The following is a 20840-nucleotide window of genomic DNA, read 5'->3' as shown; positions in this document are numbered from 1 at the left end:
AAACCGTTTTAATGATCGGCTGTGAAGGGGTGTCATTTAAACATTTAAACTCACTACTGTATGAAACAATGTGACCACATTTCTCTTTTACGGCTCCTTTACGGCTCCTTTAAATAAACAGCTGTAGCACATGCACATGTGGGGTTTGGAGAAGAAGAACAGTCATAGAGTCTAATTGAGTTTGGGTAGATTTTTATGTGCTGCCTTGTTTCTTTTTTTTTTTTTTTTTTTTTTTTTGCTGCCTTGTTTCAACGCGACATCGGGACATTAAGGTGGATGAATGCTATTGAATTTCATATCTGACCATTTGCAGCGTGTGACCACAGTCCTGTCTAATCTGCAGTGACTCTGTCTCACTGTAGCTCATTAAAATTCCACATTAAAACCAATAGAAGTCTGTCGGTTCACTCCAAAAGTTTTACCCGCTATCTTCGGAGTGAGCTTCATCTTTCCGACCTCCCGCTGAGCGCATTTGGCTTGATGTGATTGTCATCTGATTACCAATGCTCTGTTCCTACGCTGTTGCTGCGAGGAGTGTTTGCTCTGGCTCGGCTTGAGTAACTGGAAGTTTTACTGTCGCGTTCGTTGACGGAAACCCAGTTTGATCGCGTACCTTCTGACTAAACATGAGGCGCTCGTGCATGTGTGATGAAAAATTGAGCAGCTCGTCTTGTGCAAACACTGCGGCTCTGACTCCCCTTTGTACGCTGGTGCAACGAGACGCACACAACAACACATGAAGACAACTGTTATGACAGAGTAGATGTGAGGGAAAATTCCCTTTGGCCTCCCACTGAAGATGTAGCTGAACTTCACAGAGACTCAAGTGTAGAAGTTACAGCACAGTTTTGTCTCTGCTGCACCACATTGTCTTTCCCTGTTCCTGACTTCCTGGATCTCTTTATTCTGAGATCGAAACATTCCACCGCTCATCCAGGAAGCTTCAATCTGAGAAGCATTGGCTGGAGACCACAAATGTGTTCTCCAGGTTGGTTTCACTGCATGAAGTATCTAATATCAGCTCAGTTTGCCTTTTGGGAATGCGTGTGACAGCTATCACAGGTCAATATGTATCTGAGATCCCCGAGAAACAAAAGTACAACAAGCAGACATAAAGCTTAGAAGCACGACTTTAAATCCCCGCATTGCCGATAAAAGTCAACAGTAAAGATGTTGCTGATTCAGTGACTCCCTTCAATCAACGCTGATTGAGAAGTTTTCCTCGCTGGTGCGATGGCTCCCAGAGGAAGCCTGTGATTCTGCTGACGCCAGCGAGTTGGAGCGTTATTAGCCATTCTGTTCGGTTCCCAGCAAAACGCTGCTGTTTATGCAGTCTGGAGCACGGACGACAGGGTTTGTATTGAAATATGAGAAGGAATGTGATTGATAAGATACGAATACAGAAGCAGCGTCTTTATAAAGCACAAGCAAGAATTAAGTCACCCACGCAAACCTGTGGCTGCCTCGGTTTAGGCTCTGTGTTTTACTGCCCTCCACTGCCACCATTTCATACACATTGTTCCTCAGACACTAACTCAGACCCCTCCTGTTTATGATGTCTGCATAAAACTGCCCCCACATCTGTGACAATGGACCATTGTCTGGACCCACACATAAAAACACCTTGTTACTGGAAGCTCGGTTCACCTTTATTATACACCACCACTGGGCCACTTAACATTTTCACTACCGGGAAATGATGTCTGGAAAGTTGTTGATAGCAAAGAAGACATTAAGATCAGGTTTTATAACAACGTGTAAAATACATAACAAATACAGTATATAGGCTGCAGAACTTATTGCATTTTTCATTATTTTTGGTCTATAGCATCTTTATTTTTTATTTCTACACTCACACAATTGTAATTGACTGATTGTAATTGAGTATCAGACACCACCATCAGCTACTGTACAACTGACGCTAAGTGCAGTGGAAGCAAACAGACCTTTACGTGAAACAGGACACCAGCAATATTTCATTTGACTTGAAACTAAATGAATGTAACTTCTGCAGATTGTGTCAAGTGAGCTGAGAGATGTAAGTGGAGACGTACGTATAACGCAATCTGAGGGCAATATTTCAGAATTAGTAATGTGAGTGTAGAAGCTTAAAAAGGCTTTAGATGAAGTGCTAAAACAAAACACGATCCCTTTTTGCATATTGTTTTCTATTCAGGTGCAGACCATGCACATTTCTGTCCCCCAGTATTTTCCCCGTACGACAAGACGTCCACCATGACATCGACGCTTTTAGTGGACGAGGCCGTGATGCAATGACCTGTGGGGGAAACCGGAGTGAAGGCAGCGATTGAAGAAGCGCCTGTTCCACAACAAACAGCTCTTGAGGTGCCAATGATCAATACAGTTCAGCTGTAACTACAAGCAGATCTGTGTGTGCTCCTAAACTTTAGAACCACATGAATCAATCAAGGACATGGGGGAAATTCACATCAGATTCTCTGCGTCTGTAAACTCTTGTAGGCTTTTTATGCACTTTTCTTCAAACAGAATGAAAGACTGCTGGAGCGTCTGGCATGGAAATGCTGCTCTGGTGTCGGCCTGCAGAAATAACTCCCCAAGGGTGAGCCAGACCTTTTATTTAACCCGGATTAAATATTGATGGCCTGTGATAATAGAGGATAGAGCACAGGGAATGTGGGGGAGCAGTTCTGTTCCTAATGACCTTTACGAGAGGATTTTATTTATGTGTTTTTTTCCAGGTCTTGAGAGGAGCCGTAAAACATTCATTTAGAAATGAAATTCTAATTGATTTTTACTCATCTATCCATTTTCCCCCCTACTGTTATGAGTGAGGTGGTAAAAGCGTAAAAGCACAAAGGCCTTTCACATCTGGACACATAAATGATCTTGACAGCATCCGCTGCTTCTCAGTTGTATGTTCTAGCCATGCATTTATAGAAACAGAGCAAAGAAAGAGTTCTGTGTAATTTAATCCGCCTCCTCTTCACCGAGGTCTGAGCCATTGTTAAAGCGGACGAGGTAAAAATATTGATTCTAATAAAATTTATTGTCTAACTGCAAATTTACGTCCCATTCTAGTGGTACAACAGCGTGTGCTTGTGCTGACATCTGGTGGAAGATGTGCAGCATTTCGAAGAACATTTTGTGAATAAATAAAATAAATAAAGTGAAACAAAATTTTTATTGAAATAAACTAATATCTGTTTACAAATCACACACTGATGCTCAGTAGCAGGAGGTTCGTTTCATTAGCTTTGCAGTCTTCATAGCTATTTTTAGCCGTTGAAATGTGATATTATTTGATACTGTTTCATACATATAAAGGCTTTTAACCTACTTCAGAGACCTCTGTTAGAAAGCGTTGGTTAGAAGTTAATGTGCCCGACCCGGAAGTGGGTTCAGTACCAACACGAGTCTGTGTGAATCATGCTCATCAGTGTAACATCTGTGTCTCTGCCTCCCTATAACTCACACAGCGAGCGCTCTCATTTGATTCGCATTAGAGGTCACACTCCACGCAGATCTGAACTCAGGTAAAACCTTTAATGACTAAGTGCTGCCAACCTGAGGTCGACCTTCACGGCCCTCGAGTGAACCGGCGCTGGGTGGGTGCGAGCGCTCCACTGGAGGTTACCACCTCTGTGGTGATTTCCTAGTCCACTGAGGTTTTAATTGGTTCTTGTGTTTGATTAAAGTATAAAATTTCCTAGTAAATGTGAAACTCTCAGACTCAGAAAAGACAAACTGGACAGGTAATGAGATTAGGTTTTACTGTTTTCTTCTTCTCCTTCTCCGCTCTAAGTGTTTAAGGAGAAACTGACTTCATAAAACAGGACGCTCATAATCCAAGACGATCTGTGACCAGACCTCTGTTGGTTTTTACTTAAAAAGACCTAATGTATTGTTTACCAATATAAACACAATATCTTCAGTTTCTAACATAAAGAGAACTGTACTCTTTCAAACAGCTAAATGTTGGCATTTACACAGTTTCTCTAAATGCAACATATCTCTATAAAATGTTAACAGGGTCCTTCACAAAGTGCCTTTTCCAGCCCTGAAAAGAGCTGCAAATCAATAAATGGACCCTTATTTTGAAAATATAGAAGCAGTGATCCATGAAACATTATAAACACTATAAAATAATTTTCTTTATATTTATGTACATGAATAAAAAAATAAGAAAAACAGCTTTACCACATCTGAGGCTACTGGCCATGACATTTCTGGACTAAAAATAGTCATAACAAAAGTCATAACAGCTACACAGTCTGGACACTCGTCTTCAGTCAAAGAGGCAACTACTGCATCTACTGTAGTCAATATGTTCACATCATCTACAAAGTGTAGAAATAATGTAACGTAACACCTTCCCTTCAGGTTCTTCAGTCTCACTTTCACTCATTAGGTTTTCTTCATTACACCTTTAGCAACTTCATCTTGTGTAACACTGAGGATTTCCTAGAATCTTGAGATCATGCGCCTGATCACCGGCTGTGCCCTCGACTCCCTCGGGTAGATAATTACTGTTTACGACTCGTCTTGCAGTGACTGGTTTCGTCTGTGGAGCTCATTGAGGACAACATCGCTATTGGAGCCGCTGGATATTCCGCTATCAGCAAACACAGAGCCTGCGGGGACCAGCACCATGAATCACTGAGTGTCCCTGCACTAAAGTGTGAGCATAAATGTGTGCAAAGTGTCCACATACCACTGCTGTCGGTAGCATCACTGATGACTGAAGCGCTTCGGGAGGGTAACTGGGCAGCTGAGGTGGTGGCTGTGTGGACTGAGGTATTACGGTTGTTCTGGGTGGCCGTTCGACTCCATTCTGTAGAAAAGGAAAGAATATTAGTTTAGTTACTGTATATAAAACACGTCTATGCACTTGTCCCTTTTGATTTATGTTGCATTAAACTGTACACAAGCAACAAATTCAGATGCTCACCTGAGTTTTCAGCCAATCGCAATTTCCCACAGCAGAGATAAGTTCTCCACTGCCTACGAACATTCTCCTTCAGAGCACAGTGGAAAATAAAGATGAAGAATCCTGCACAGGGTGGAGTAAACAGTAAAATATTAGCTTCTGAGGTCATAAAGATGGAGATGCACACGCATCAGTTTATTGCAGGCTATGTGTGTCTGACCTTGCAGGGAGTTGAATATAGTGAACAGGTAAACAAAGGGTAAGTAGAGGGGACCCCAGGCAAACAGAGCAAAGCCCCAGGTGAGGCCCAGCAGGATGACCAGGCCGGCAATGCTGCGCAGGTCAGTTATCACTCCCCGGTGTGGGGACTGGTTATGGGGGTTCTGCTTCTTTATTCGAGACAGCTGCACCATCACGATGATGAAGACCACGAAGCACAGAGCGAAGATGAGGAGGAAGTACGCCACTACGCCCACGTAAAAGGCAATGTCATTCAGCAGCCAGCAGCTGCAGGAGGTCGCAGAAGAGATTAGAAAGTATTAGAAATGTCTGGACTAAGTCGTCTTTATCTAGAATAATTTAAACAGTTCCACACAAAATGATGTTCCACGAGGAGCAATGCACATTCAAACATCAAAGATCAAATACTACAAACTTACAAGTCATCGGAAGTTCCGTCTGTGTATTTTCCATATGTGACCAGACCATAGTTGTTCTTGTCCACTGATATTATAATGATGACAATGAGAAGAGGAATACCTGCAGACATCACCATGTTATTTAGCAGAACCATTAAATCAAAATCATTGAAGAAGCATCAACATTTACGAATGATTCAGTGTTAGTAGTGTCACAACATCTTTCCTTTATCCATTAAATACTAACTAGGCCATTTTTAAAGCACAGGCTCCAGAGATTTGATGAAATACTCAGTAGACAAATATCTTTCTACACAGGTTTCCTCCACAATATGTAAAACTAAAGTAAGTGTTCCTTCCACAGGCATATTAATTGTAGAAGTACCTACCCCAGCCAACGAGTGCGAACTTGAGCATATATCTGCTAACATATGGATTGAAGACACGGACAACGCTCAGGTACATGTGCAGGGCCTCCAGTCCGGCCCAGGTGAATGAAGTCAACAGGAAGTAGTGCAGGAAGAACGCGGTGCTGATGCACAGGCCGATGGCTGGGTAGAGCGCCAGCCAGCTGTCCACCAGAAACACCATGTTGAGGAAGAGGAGGGAGAGGCACAGCTGAACCAGGATCTTAGCTGGAATATCCCGCAACAGTTTTCTAAAAAGAAGTGGAGTTTGGTCAAATTTATATATATATATATATATAATAGATATAATTATTAGAGAAAATGAATTTTAATCAGATTTAAGTAGAGTTCACTTCTTACTCAAACAACAGGTACGTCACTAATGTGAGTCCAAGAAAAATAGCAGAGATTCCACATCCGATATAGGTAATGAAGGTAAGAATTTGACCCTGCTGACGATCTATTATTCCTGCTCTGGACAAATCCTGTTTTTTAAGGCACAATATCAGTATATGTATATTAGCGTCGTCAACATTGTACATTACACAAATATCAAAACTTCAGATGCACGAACCAGCAGAATCGCGAATGAGGTGAGATGGTTGCAGCTGCAGGTTGTTTGCTCTGCTGTTGTGTTTAAAACGAAGCAGCCAAATAGGTTCCAGCCACCTCCACCACCTAAAAAATGAAAAGGCCACAGACCTCATACAGTATAATTATGGAAACTGCACTCTTGACTAATGTTTAATATTCATGTACTCACCGTTCAGCGTGAAATCCCAAAATGCACAGGAGGCCGTATAGTTGTTCTACAAGAAGAATAAATGCACAACATAAAAGTGATGGCACTTATAAATGCATCTCATTTAAACAGGCCTGGTTCTAAAACATGATATTATATTAATATGAATTTCGGGCTGCAACTGATCTAACGTGCGTGAAGAGTTAACAGATCTAATTAATTAGCAAAAATGCAATCAGATGATCTGAAAAAACAGATGATTTTGGTGAGTTTGACTACTCACATTTACAGGGTTGGCATTGTAAATGGAAAAGACAATATTATCTTTTAAGTTGCTTATTGACAGATTGGAAACACTGGAGGCCAAGACGGAACTGACAAGTATGCTGTTATTTAACGTAGCATCCTGCAAAACAAACAAAAAAAACATGATTCATTCAGTTGACAATGAGGCTATTTTTCTTCAACACAATGCTTGTAGGCGTTAAAGGGAAAGCACCTGAAACAAAGCCGGTTTGGAGTAGAAGCTGAACTGAACCCTGTTGGCCTGTTTTTGTTGTTCAAGAGGAAGACCTGATGTGAGGGAGGAGGGTAACTGCACGGACCCCATGGCAGATCCTGCTGACCTCTTGGAACGCGAACCACTGAGAGAACGGAGCTGGAAACAAGAAAATTAGACAATTAATGGATTTGGCGTCTCTGCAGCTTTCGCATAAAAACCAGGAGAGTTGAGCTGCAGTACTGCACCTGGACGTTGTTAGTGCTGAAGATGTCAACAGATGTTGAAGGAAAGTTGGATGGGTCCACTGTCCTCACTGCCAGGACCAGTGAGCTGGAAGAGAGGATCCCAGTCCCACTGACATCCAGCTTCACGCCTAGACTGTCGACTATGTGTATGAGCCTGTCAGCAGGAAAGATGACAAAAATGCATCATGACTTCATTTATCTATAACAAATTAATCAGCAGGTAAACAATTCATATCTCTAAAGTTTTGCCTTTACCCTGGGCACAGCAAACTGTAAGAATCCAAATCTTTGTTGCCGTTTTCAAACTTTTTCTGATTCAGACAAACCTGTTGGAAGATGCTGCAAGGGCTGCAGCAGGTGCGTTCATCAGGTTGCTGATGATGGTGATGACTTTTTGTCCAACTGACTGAGGCACCTTGGGGGTGTCCAGAAGCTTCTCCAGCTGCCCCACCAACTGCTGCACCTGCAACATCCAACAAACCTTAGAGGTTACTGGGGTGAGAACTCCACAACACAGCAGCAGAACTTTGTTGAAACATTTTACAAGTATAGCTGTGACCACAGGGGTAATCATTTACTGTTTAAGGTCAAATGTTTGTTTCTTTCTCAATAGTACATACTGTCTGGTGATAAATTTGTAGCTTTACCTGAGAAGCATTGAACTGGGACGTATTCTGTGACTCATTAAGCAGCTGGTCTGACTGTTGCTCCAGCACTCCGATGGTTGTTTCAATACCTTGGCAAGCAACAAAGCATATTCCTGTCATTAACCCAAACTCTGGCACATGATTATCTTAGTAGTCCAAACATCTTATTTTTATGCTTCACATACTTGCTGCTGTTGTAGATGCATTGAGGGTGGGGGTTTGAAATGGTGTGGTAGGGGTAAAGCTAGAAGTTAAGGAAAGCGTGGGAGTAGTGCCGTTTGTCCGGGTTGGAATTAAGCCAGGTGTTGTTGAGTTCATGGATAAAGGTGTAGATATGTGATCAAGGGGTGTAGTGGCTGCTACAGTTGTTGAGTTGACTCCTTGCTCTTTTTGGGGAACATTTGTGGTTAAATTGCTCACAGTTGTGTTCTCAGTTGGTCTAATGTCTACAGTCACAGTCTGAGTAGCATTTGGACCCGTGCTGTTGGCAGCTGTGGTAGAGTTTTTAGTCACACTGACTAGGGTGTAAGTTGTGGTTTGGTTGCTGAGTGGAGCCGTTGTAGGTCGGATAGTGTTGACCGTAGTCATGTTGATTGAAGTTGTGACTGTTCCAGTGACTTCTAAAGCAGTTTCATTAACTGTTGTGTTTTCAATAGCCTGTGTTGTGTTTTGTTGTGTATCTGACATAGGTGTAGTAGTTATGTTGCTTGGAGATGAAGTATACGCTGTTATATTATCTGGTTTTGTGTAATTGCTGAAGACTGTAGTTGCATTGTTGATGTACAAATCATTGGGCGATGATGTAAATGGACTTATTGTTGCGTTAATTGTTGTATTAGTACCATTGTGTAAGTTTCCTACTGTGTAATTATTAAAGGCTGTTGTGTAATTGTTGGCTGGTGTAGTCATATTGTTATCCATTGTATAATTTGTGATGACTGTAGTTACATTCCTCGTTGTTTCATTGGGAGCTGTCGTGAATGGTCCACTTGTACTTACATTGTGCTCTGCTGTGGCAAGTGTGGGTGTAGACACATTGTACAGTGTTGTATCATTTGAAGTAGGTGAAAACGGTCCAACTGTAGTTACATTGTAGACTGCTGAACCGTTTGGAGAAGGTGTAACTGAATCTATTAAAGTTCCATTGTAATCTTTATCGTTCAAAGAAGCTCCAGTTGTTCCATTGTTAACTGTTGTGTCAACAGGAGAAGTTGTAAAAAGCTGAGCTGCATTGTTGTCTGTTGTGTTACTAGAAGATTCAGTTGTTGTTGCATTGTTCTTTGTTATGTTGACTGAAGAATCTGTAACATGTTGAGCTGCAGTTACATTCATCCCTGTTGTGTTACTTGAAGCTCCAGTTGTTGCATTCTGACCCGTTGTGTCACTAGAAGCAACAGTTGTTGTGTTGTAACCTGTCATGTTACTAGAAGATTCAGTTGTTGTTGTATCGTTCTCCGTTGCATTCAATGGAGAAGCTGTAACAGGTTGAGCTGTAGTTACATTTCCCCCTGTCATGTTAGTAGAAGATTCAGTTGTTGTTGCATTGTTCTCCGTTGCATTCAATGGAGAAGCTGTAACAGGTTGAGCTGTAGTTACATTCCCCCCTGTTGTGTTACGAGAAGCTCCAGTTGTTAAATTGTAACCTGTTGTCTTACTAGAAGATTCAGTTGTTGTTACATTGTTCTCTGTTGCATTGGCAGGATTAGCTGTAACAGGTTCTGCTGTAGTTACATCTCCCCCTGTTGTGTTACTAGAAGCTCCAGTTGTTGTAGATTTTCCAGTTGTTGTTACATTGTAACTTGTTGAGTTGATGGGAGACAATGTAACAGGTGGAGCTGTAGTTACATTGCTATCTTTTGTGTCACTAGGTGCTCCACTGCTTGTATTGTAACCTGATGTGTTACTAGAATATCCAGCTGTTGTTGTAATGTTACTGGTTGTTGTAATGTGAGACCCTGTAACAGGATGAGATGTGGTTTTATTCGCCCCTGTTGTGTTACTAGGAGCACCAGTTGTTGTTACATTGTTCACTGTTATGTCACTAGAAGTTTCAGTTGTTATATTGTAACCTGCTGTTTTACTTTTAGGTCCAAATGTTGTTGCATTGTGGCCTGTTGTTTCACTAGAAGTTCCGGATGTTGTTACATTGTTCAATTTTGGTTCACTAGAAGTCACTGCATTGTAACCTGTTGTGTTACTAGAACTTTCAGTTGTTGACATGTGAATGGTTGCTGTAATAGGAGACGCTGTAACAGGCTGAGCTGTAGTTACATTCACCTCCGTCGCATTGCTAGAGGCTCCGGTTGCTGTTACATTGTAATCTGATATGTCAGTAGAGGTTACAGATGTTGTTACATCATGAGCTGTTATGTTGACTGGAGAAGCTGGAACAGGTTGATCGGTAGTTATATTTGTTCCTTTTGTGTCACTAAAAGCTCCAGTTCTTGCACTGTAACTTGTTGTGTTATTAGAGGATTCAGTTATTATATTGTTCACTGTTGTGACACTGGAAGTTCCAGCTGTTGTTGCGGTGTTATCAGTTGTGTCACTAGAAGCCCCCGTTGATATAACGTTCCTCACTGTTGTGTTGACTCGAGAACCTGTGACAGGTGGAGCTAGAGTTATATTGTTTAATGTTGTGTCACCAGAAGCTTCAGCTGTTGCACTGTAGCCTGCTGTGTTACTAGCGGCTCCAGTTGTTACAGTGTTGAGTGTTGTCTTACTAGAAGCTCCAGTTGTTATTACATTCCTCATTGTTGTGTTGCCGTGAGAAGCTGTAACAGGTGCAGCTGGAGTTACACTATATTCTGTTGTGTCACTAGAAGCTCCAGCTGTTGTTGCAGTGATATTGGTTGTGTCACTAGAAGCTCCAGTCGATATTACATTCCTTACTGTTGTGTTGATTGGAGACGCTGTAAGAGGTGGAGCTGGAGTTACATTGTTCACTGTTGTGTCACTAGAAGTTCCAGTTGTTTTTACATTGTTCACCGTTTTGTCACTAGAAGTCCCAGTTGCTGTTAAATCATAACTTGTTGTGTTGAATGGAGCAACTGTAACAGGTGGAGCTAGAGTTGCATTGTTCACTGTTGTGTCACTAGAAGCTCCAGGTGTTGCGTTGTAAGGTGTTGTGTCACTAGAAGGTCCAGTTGTTGCACTGTAACTTGTTGTGTTACTAGAGGCTTCAGCTTTTACATTGTTCAGTACTGTGTAGAATGGAAAAGCTGTAACAGGTGGAGCTAGAGTTACATTGCTCACTGTTGTGTCACTAGAAGCTCCAGGTGTTGCACTGTAACGTGTTGTGTCACTAGAAGCTCCAGGTGTCGTCGCTGTTGCACTGTAACCTGTTGTGTTATAAGTGGGTCCAGTTGTTACATTGTTCACTGTTGTGTCACTAAAAGCTCCAGCTGTTGCACTGTAACCTGCTGTGTTACTAGCGAGTCCAGTTGTTACATCGTTCAGTGTTGTGTCACTAGAAGCTCCAGCTTTTGCACTGTAACCTGTTGTGTCACTAGAAGCTCCAGCTCTTGTTGCAGTGTTATCGGTTGTGTCACTAGAAGCTCCAGTCGATATTACATTCTTTACTGTTGTGTTGATTGGAGATGCTGTAAGAGGTGGAGCTCGAGTTCCATTGCTCACTGTTGTGTCACCAGAAGCTCCCGCTGTTGCACTGTAACCTGCTGTGTTACTAGCGAGTCCAGTTGTTACATCGTTCAGTGTTGTGTCACTAGAAGCTCCAGCTTTTGCACTGTAACCGGTTGTGTTACTAGAAGCTCCAGTTGTTGTTGCAATGTTATCGGTTGTGTCACTTGAAGCTCCAGTTGTTAATACATTCCTCATTGTTGTGTTGACTGGAGAAACTGTAACAGGTGAAGCTGGAGTTGCATTGCTCACTGTTGTGTCACTAGAAGCTCCAGCTGTTGTTGCAGTGTTATCGGTTGTGTCACTAGAAGCTCCAGTCAATATTACATTCTTTACTGTTGTGTTGATTGGAGATGCTGTAGGAGGTGGATCTGGAGTTACTTTGCTCACTGTTGTGTCACCAGAAGATCCAGCTGTTGTTGCAGTGTTATCGGTTGTGTCACTAGAGGCTCCAGTCGATATTACATTCCTCATTGTTGGGTTGATGTGAGGAGCTGTAACAGGTGAAGCTGGAGTTACATTGTTCACTGTTGTGTCACCAGAAGCTTCAGCTGTTGCACTGTAGCCAGCTGCGTTACTAGGGGCTCCAGTTGTTACATTGTTCTCCATTGTGTTACTAGAAGCTCCAGCTGTTATTACATTCCTCATTGTTGTGTTGACTGGAGAAGCTGTAACAGGTGGAGATGGAGTTACATTGCTCACTGTTGTGTCACTAGAAGCTCCAGCTATTGTTTCAGTGTTATCGGTTGTGTCACTAGAAGCTCCAGTCGATATTACATTCTTTACTGTTGTGTTGATTGGAGATGCTGTAAGAGGTGGAGCTGGAGTTACATTGCTCACTGTTGTGTCACCAGAAGCTCCCGCTGTTGCACTGTAACCTGCTGTGTTACTAGCGAGTCCAGTTGTTACATCGTTCAGTGTTGTGTCACTAGAAGCTCCAGCTTTTGCACTGTAACCTGTTGTGTTACTAGAAGCTCCAGTTGTTGTTGCAATGTTATCGGTTGTGCCACTTGAAGCTCCAGTTGTTAATACATTCCTCATTGTTGTGTTGACTGGAGAAACTGTAACAGGTGAAGCTGGAGTTGCATTGCTCACTGTTGTGTCACTAAAAGCTCCAGCTGTTGTTGCAGTGTTATCGGTTGTGTCACTAGAAGCTCCAGTCGATATTACATTCTTTACTGTTGTGTTGATTGGAGATGCTGTAACAGGTGGAGCTAGAGTTACATTGTTCACTGTTGTGTCACTAGAAGCTCCAGGTGTTGCACTGTAATGTGTTGTGTCACTAGAAGCTCCAGGTGCCGTTGCTGTTGCACTGTAACCTGTTGTGTTACTAGTGGGTCCAGTTGTTACATTGTTCACTGTTGTGTCACTAGAAGCTCCAGCTGTTGCACTGTAACCTGCTGTGTTACTAGCGAGTCCAGTTGTTACATCGTTCAGTGTTGTGTCACTAGAAGCTCCAGCTGTTGCACTGTAACCTGCTGTGTTAGTAGCGAGTCCAGTTGTTACATCGTTCAGTGTTGTGTCACTAGAAGCTCCAGCTTTTGCACTGTAACCTGTTGTGTCACTTGAAGCTCCAGCTATTGTTGCAGTGTTATCGGTTGTGTCAATAGAAGCTCCAGTCGATATTACATTCTTCACTGTTGTGTTGATTGGAGATGCTGTAAGAGGTGGAGCTGGAGTTTCATTGCTCACTGTTGTGTCACTAGAAGCTCCCGCTGTTGCACTGTAACCTGCTGTGTTACTAGCGAGTCCAGTTGTTACATCATTCAGTGTTGTGTCACTTGAAGCTCCAGCTGTTGTTGCAGTGTTATCGGTTGTGTCACTAGAAGCTCCAGTCGATATTACATTCCTCATTGTTGGGTTGATGTGAGGAGCTGTAACAGGTGAAGCTGGAGTTACATTGTTCACTGTTGTGTCACCAGAAGCTTCAGCTGTTGCACTGTAGCCATCTGCGTTACTAGGGGCTCCAGTTGTTACATTGTTCACCATTGTGTTACTAGAAGCTCCAGCTGTTATTACATTCCTCATTGTTGTGTTGACTGGAGAAGCTGTAACAGGTGGAGCTGGAGTTACATTGTTCACTGTTGTGTCACTGGAAGCTCCAGCTGTTGCACTGTAACCTGTTGTGTTACTTAAAGCTCCAGTTGTTGTTGCAATGTTATCGGTTGTGTCACTTGAAGCTCCAGTTGTTAATACATTCCTCATTGTTGTGTTAACTGGAGAAACTGTAACAGGTGAAGCTGGAGTTACATTGTTCACTGCTGTGTCACTGGAAGCTCCAGCTGTTGTTGCAGTGTTATCGGTTGTGTCACTAGAAGCTCCAGTCGATATTACATTCTTTATTGTTGTGTTGATTGGAGATGCTGTAACAGGTGGAGCTAGAGTTACATTGTTCACTGTTGTGTCACTAGAAGCTCCAGGTGTTGCACTGTAACGTGTTGTGTCACTAGAAGATCCAGTTGTTGCACTGTAACGTGTTGTGTCACCAGAAGCTCCAGGTGTCGTTGCTGTTGCACTGTAACCTGTTGTGTTACTAGTGGGTCCAGTTGTTACATTGTTCACTGTTGTGTCACTAGAAGCTTCAGCTTTTGCACTGTATTCTGTTGTGTCACTTGAAGCTCCAGCTATTGTTGCAGTGTTATCGGTTGTGTCACTAGAAGCTCCAGTCGATATTACATTCTTTACTGTTGTGTTGATTGGAGATGCTGTAAGAGGTGGAGCTGAAGTTTCATTGCTCACTGTTGTGTCACTAAAAGCTCCCGCTGTTGCACTGTAACCTGCTGTGTTACTAGTGAGTCCAGTTGTTACATCGTTCAGTGTTGTGTCACTAGAAGCTCCAGCTTTTGCACTGTAACCTGTTGTGTTACTAGAAGCTCCAGTTGTTGTTGCAATGTTATCGGTTGTGTCACTTGAAGCTCCAGTTGTTAATACATTCCTCATTGTTGTGTTGACTGGAGAAACTGTAACAGGTGAAGCTAGAGTTGCATTGCTCACTGTTGTGTCACTAGAAGCTCCAGCTGTTGTTGCAGTGTTATCGGTTGTGTCACTAGAAGCTCCAGTCGATATTACATTCTTTACTGTTGTGTTGATTGGAGATGCTGTAAGAGGTGGAGCTGGAGTTACATTGCTCACTGTTGTGTCACTAGAAGCTCCAGCTTTTGCACTGTATCCAGTTGTGTCACTTGAAGCTCCAGCTATTGTTGCAGTGTTATCGGTTGTGTCACTAGAAGCTCCAGTCGATATTACATTCTTTACTGTTGTGTTGATTGGAGATGTTGTAGGAGGTGGAACTGGAGTTTCATTGCTCACTGTTGTGTCACTCGAAGCTCCCACTGTTGCACTGTAACCTGCTGTGTTACTAGCGAGTCCAGTTGTTACATCGTTCAGTGTTGTGTCACTTGAAGCTCCAGCTGTTGTTGCAGTGTTATCGGTTGTGTCACTAGAAGCTCCAGTCGATATTACATTCTTTACTGTTGTGTTGATTGGAGATGCTGTAGGAGGTGGAGCTGGAGTTGCATTGTTCACTGTTGTGTCACTAGAAGCTCCAGCTGTTGTTGCAGTGTTATCGGTTGTGTCACTAGAAGCTCCAGTCGATATTACATTCTTTACTGTTGTGTTGATTGGAGATGCTGTAGGAGGTGCAGCTGGAGTTGCATTGTTCACTGCTGTGTCACTAGAAGCTCCAGTCGATATTTCATTCCTCATTGTTGGGTTGATGTGAGGAGCTGTAACAGGTGAAGCTGGAGTTACATTGTTCACTGTTGTGTCACCAGAAGCTTCAGCTGTTGCACTGTAGCCAGCTGTGTTACTAGGGGCTCCAGTTGTTACATTGTTCACCATTGTGTTACTAGAAGCTCCAGCTGTTATTTCATTCCTCATTGTTGTGTTGACTGGAGAAGCTATAACAGGTGGAGCTGGAGTTACATTTTTCACTGTTGTGTCACCAGAAGCTTCAGCTGTTGCACTGTAGCCAGCTGTTGTTGTCACTGTTGTGTCACCAGAAGCTTCAGCTGTTGCACTGTAGCCAGCTGTTGTTGTTGCAATGTTATCGGTTGTGTCACTTGAAGCTCCAGTTGTTAATACATTCCTCATTGTTGTGTTGACTGGAGAAACTGTAACAGGTGAAGCTGGAGTTACATTGTTCACTGCTGTGTCACTGGAAGCTCCAGCTGTTGTTGCAGTGTTATCGGTTGTGTCACTAGAAGCTCCAGTCGATATTACATTCTTTACTGTTGTGTTGATTGGAGATGCTGTAGGAGGTGGAGCTGGAGTTGCATTGTTCACTGCTGTGTCACTAGAAGCTCCAGTCGATATTACATTCCTCATTGTTGGGTTGATGTGAGGAGCTGTAACAGGTGAAGCTGGAGTTACATTGTTCACTGTTGTGTCACCAGAAGCTTCAGCTGTTGCACTGTAGCCAGCTGTGTTACTAGGGGCTCCAGTTGTTACATTGTTCACCATTGTGTTACTAGAAGCTCCAGCTGTTATTACATTCCTCATTGTTGTGTTGACTGGAGAAGCTGTAACAGGTGGAGCTGGAGTTACATTGTTCACTGTTGTGTCACCAGAAGCTTCAGCTGTTGCACTGTAGCCAGCTGTTGTTGTCACTGTTGTGTCACCAGAAGCTTCAGCTGTTGCACTGTAGCCAGCTGTTGTTGTTGCAATGTTATCGGTTGTGTCACTTGAAGCTCCAGTTGTTAATACATTCCACATTGTTGTGTTGACTGGAGAAACTGTAACAGGTGAAGCTGGAGTCACATTGTTCACTGCTGTGTCACTGGAAGCTCCAGCTGTTGTTGCAGTGTTATCGGTTGTGTCACTAGAAGCTCCAGTCGATATTACATTCTTTACTGTTGTGTTGATTGGAGATGCTGTAACAGGTGGAGCTAGAGTTACATTGTTCACTGTTGTGTCACTAGAAGCTCCAGGTGTTGCACTGTAACGTGTTGTGTCACTAGAAGATCCAGTTGTTGCACTGTAACGTGTTGTGTCACTAGAAGCTCCAGGTGTCATTGCTGTTGCACTGTAACCTGTTGTGTTACTAGTGGGTCCAGTTGTTACATTGTTCACTGTTGTGTCACTAGAAGCTCCAGCTTTTGCACTGTAACCAGTTGTGTCACTTGAAGCTCCAGCTATTGTTGCAGTGTTATCGGTTGTGTCACTAGAAGCTCCAGTCGATATTACATTCTTTACTGTTGTGTTGATTGGAGATGCTGTAAGAGGTGGAGCTGGAGTTTCATTGCTCACTGTTGTGTCACTCGAAGCACCCACTGTTGCACTGTAACCTGCTGTGTTACTAGCGAGTCCAGTTGTTACATCGTTCAGTGTTGTGTCACTTGAAGCTCCAGCTGTTGTTGCAGTGTTATCGGTTGTGTCACTAGAAGCTCCAGGTGTTGCACTGTAACGTGTTGTGTCACTAGAAGATCCAGTTGTTGCACTGTAACGTGTTGTGTCACCAGAAGCTCCAGGTGTCGTTGCTGTTGCACTGTAACCTGTTGTGTTACTAGTGGGTCCAGTTGTTACATTGTTCACTGTTGTGTCACTAGAAGCTTCAGCTTTTGCACTGTATTCTGTTGTGTCACTTGAAGCTCCAGCTATTGTTGCAGTGTTATCGGTTGTGTCACTAGAAGCTCCAGTCGATATTACATTCTTTACTGTTGTGTTGATTGGAGATGCTGTAGGAGGTGGAGCTGGAGTTGCATTGTTCACTGCTGTGTCACTAGAAGCTCCAGTCGATATTACATTCCTCATTGTTGGGTTGATGTGAGGAGCTGTAACAGGTGAAGCTGGAGTTACATTGTTCACTGTTGTGTCACCAGAAGCTTCAGCTGTTGCACTGTAGCCAGCTGTGTTGCTAGGGGCTCCAGTTGTTACATTGTTCACCATTGTGTTACTAGAAGCTCCAGCTGTTATTACATTCCTCATTGTTGTGTTGACTGGAGAAGCTGTAACAGGTGGAGCTGGAGTTACATTGTTCACTGTTGTGTCACCAGAAGCTTCAGCTGTTGCACTGTAGCCAGCTGTTGTTGTCACTGTTGTGTCACCAGAAGCTTCAGCTGTTGCACTGTAGCCAGCTGTTGTTGTTGCAATGTTATCGGTTGTGTCACTTGAAGCTCCAGTTGTTAATACATTCCTCATTGTTGTGTTGACTGGAGAAACTGTAACAGGTGAAGCTGGAGTTACATTGTTCACTGCTGTGTCACTGGAAGCTCCAGCTGTTGTTGCAGTGTTATCGGTTGTGTCACTAGAAGCTCCAGTCGATATTACATTCTTTACTGTTGTGTTGATTGGAGATGCTGTAACAGGTGGAGCTAGAGTTACATTGTTCACTGTTGTGTCACTAGAAGCTCCAGGTGTTGCACTGTAACGTGTTGTGTCACTAGAAGCTCCAGCTGTTGTTGCAGTGTTATCGGTTGTGTGACTTGAAGCTCCAGTCGATATTACATACTTTATTGTTGTGTTGACTGGAGAAGCTGTAACAGATGAAGCTGGAGTTACATTGTTCACTGCTGTGTCACTTGAAGCTCCAGTTGTTAATACATTCCTCATTGTTGTGTTGACTGGAGAAGCTGTAACAGGTGGAGCCGAAGTTACATTGGTCACTATTTTTTCACTAGAAGTTCCAGGTGTTGTTACATTGTTCACTGTTGTATTGACTGGAGACGCTGTAACAGCTGGGGCTGGAGTTACACTGTATCCTGTTGTGTCACTAGAAGCTCCAGTTGTTGTTGCAGTGTTATCGATTGTGTCACCAGAAGCTCGAGTCGATATTACATTCCTCATTGTTGTGTTGACTGGAGAAGCTGTAACAGGTGAAGTTGGAGTTATATTGTTCACTGTTGTGTCACTTAGAGGTCCAGATGTTATTACAATGTGTCCTGTAACAGGCTGAGCTGTTGTTACACTGTTCGCTGCTGTGTCATTTGGAGGGGGTGTCAATGCTTCTACTGCTCCTACATAATAATCTGTTGTGCTACTAGAAGGTGTAACTGTAGTTGTGTTGTATGGTGAACGTGTCAAAGCTCCAACTGCATTTTCACTTTGCACTGCTGAATCATTTGTAGACTGCATTGCAGGAGATTGTGTGATGTTCTCTGTAGAGCTACTGACAGACACCCTAGTTGTGTTTAGTTGTGCAGCGTTAGTGGTTGTGTTGGGTTGGTCATTGTACTGTGCCTCTGTTTTGTCAAGAACAGCCACAGGTGAGCTGGCTTGTGGCACAGGTTGTGTAGCTGCAGACTGGGAAGGTGGAGCTGTGGCGTTAGGTTGAGCCGTCTCTTGTGACATATTGGTCTGTGGAGTTGTGTAGGCTTGTGTGGTGTTGTTCACTTCTGGAGTTGTGCTGACGGTGTTGTTGGACAAAGTGGAGGTCGGCGCTGTGCTGTTGTTGGTTGTGAGAGGCGTCTGAGGGCAGGTGTTAATTAGGAGAACAGCAAGCGTCTCATCCTGCTGGCTGTGATGGAACAGAGAAATATTATAAACATTAAGCGATAATCACAAAATTAATTTTCTGACTTACAGTTGACGTACAGTTTCATAACTGCGCATGTGAAGTACATAATTTATTACATAAACATGTTATATATTTACCATTCAAACTGATAGGGGTCAGGCTGGCAGATGTCAGAGCTCAGCAGGTTGAGGGATGCCCAGGTCAGATTATATGTCAGGAAGCTGGTGACGTTCAACCCAGGAGGGCCACAAACCACTGAGGACAGACGATTATAATTAGAGAAAGCATTTACAACATTAAATATGACTTATCAGAATGTGGAACATGGAAACTAACTCAGTCTTTTAAGTGCTGTTTGGCTTGTTATGCCAGGGATGCCATTGATCAGCTGTTGCAGAAGCGTTCCCAGGGAGCACTCATTGACCGGACCGGACATCTCCAGTATCAGCATGCAGCTGTACAGCCTGGAACCATACCAGCATTCACCTCAATGTTAGATGTGCACAACAGGAGCGACTGGAGCACATGGATGCTAGGAGGTACCTCTGTTGGGCGCCCGGACATTCCACATGTGCAGCCTGGGTAAAGAGATTTGTTATGAGACGTGATCGCCAGCGTGAACGGATGGGGAACGTTTACTTGCAGTGATGCAGTGAGCTTTACCTGGTAGCGCGCCACAATCTCTACATAATCTGCACAGTTTGACCTGCACACAAAGAATTGTCCATGTGTGAATTATTACTACTGGAATTTTTGTTATATATCACAACATGATTAAACAGCTGTGATTGTTTCTACTGGTTTTACTGGTGCTACAAACGTACCCCGGCTCACATGCGTGAAGGACTCGAAGTTCTGACAACTGTTCAATAAAAGCAGACAGTCAGGACAGAGCGTAGAACAGGATGTACTGAACAGCTGTGCATTGCTGTGTTGCACGTACCACGTTCTGAAGGACACTCATGGTAATAGAAGAGTCTGTGATAATAATTTCCGTAGCAAAAAAACTGGCCTGAAAAGAAAAACACAGTAAGAAAGGACATAAAGCATGACAAAGGAAGCTCAGGGCAGAGCTCTGGCCTCAGATCCAAACCTTCAAAAAACATTTACGACCTTCTGCTCCGAGACTTTAATGCTTTAATATCACTTTTGTTTCTACACATACAGACACGCCTTTTGATGGCAGGCCAGCATAACCTGACGTAGACACATACAGTAACACGTCGCATTTTCTTACTTGAGGAGCTACAAAAAGCGGTGCAGTCACAAAAGCGAGACGCTTCCCCTGAGGCACAGAGAAACATGGTTAAGCAGCAGCAGAAGCGACACCGAATCCTGCAGAGCACAGTGAGCCTGTGGGTTACTCACAGACGCAGGTGTCGGACTGGGGCTGTAAAACCGAGACTGGGTTGGAGCCGGACTCCATGGGGGAGCTGGTGGGGAGATGGGGGTGAGACAGTGGAGGCACAGGTGGAGCTACTAGCTGGGAACAAAGAGCGCTCACCACGTCAGCGTCGGCTGCTGGTTGGACTGACAGATCTGACTCAGCGTCAGGGAGGAGGTGCACCTCAGGAACCCGCCACTGGGGGGCGCCTCTTGCTCACACACGTTCACACCTGGAAAACAACCAAGTCACTTCTTCTAATTAGATTCACAGA

The 20840-nt window shown here is 43.4% G+C and overlaps 1 protein-coding gene across 1 annotated transcript; it reads right to left on the bottom strand.

The window, feature by feature from the left end:
- Positions 1–3731: 3731 nt before the first annotated feature.
- adgrg2a (adhesion G protein-coupled receptor G2a) lies at positions 3732–20614 on the bottom strand. Its single transcript, XM_029148367.3, has 23 exons — positions 20551–20614; positions 20420–20467; positions 20126–20194; positions 20007–20044; positions 19846–19888; positions 19726–19760; positions 19519–19646; positions 19320–19437; positions 8276–19182; positions 8091–8179; positions 7770–7906; positions 7444–7597; positions 7196–7354; positions 6980–7102; positions 6718–6763; positions 6529–6632; positions 6315–6439; positions 5937–6205; positions 5569–5668; positions 5130–5416; positions 4931–5032; positions 4694–4813; positions 3732–4613 (listed from the first exon to the last, which is right to left on the bottom strand). Exons 3-23 carry the CDS (start codon positions 20144–20146, stop codon positions 4513–4515), a joined length of 13206 nt encoding a protein of 4401 aa, XP_029004200.2. The 5' UTR covers positions 20147–20194; positions 20420–20467; positions 20551–20614; the 3' UTR covers positions 3732–4512.
- Between the last annotated feature and the right edge of the window lie 226 nt (positions 20615–20840).

Source organism: Betta splendens, chromosome 4 (genome assembly GCF_900634795.4).
Source record: "Betta splendens chromosome 4, fBetSpl5.4, whole genome shotgun sequence".
Lineage (NCBI taxonomy): Eukaryota > Metazoa > Chordata > Actinopteri > Anabantiformes > Osphronemidae > Betta > Betta splendens.
The sequence above is the reverse complement of the archived record's forward strand: the minus strand, read 5'-3'. Positions and strand labels throughout refer to the sequence as shown.

Excerpts from the sequence above, each read along its gene's own strand:
- adgrg2a (XM_029148367.3), bottom strand. The coding sequence starts at position 20,146 with ATGAGTGTCCTTCAGAACGTG. Across the intron at positions 6,440-6,528 it reads CCTCATTCGCGATTCTGCTG|GATTTGTCCAGAGCAGGAAT; the intron begins GTTCGTGCATCT and ends CTTAAAAAACAG. Across the intron at positions 6,206-6,314 it reads GTGACGTACCTGTTGTTTGA|AAAACTGTTGCGGGATATTC; the intron begins GTAAGAAGTGAA and ends ACTTCTTTTTAG.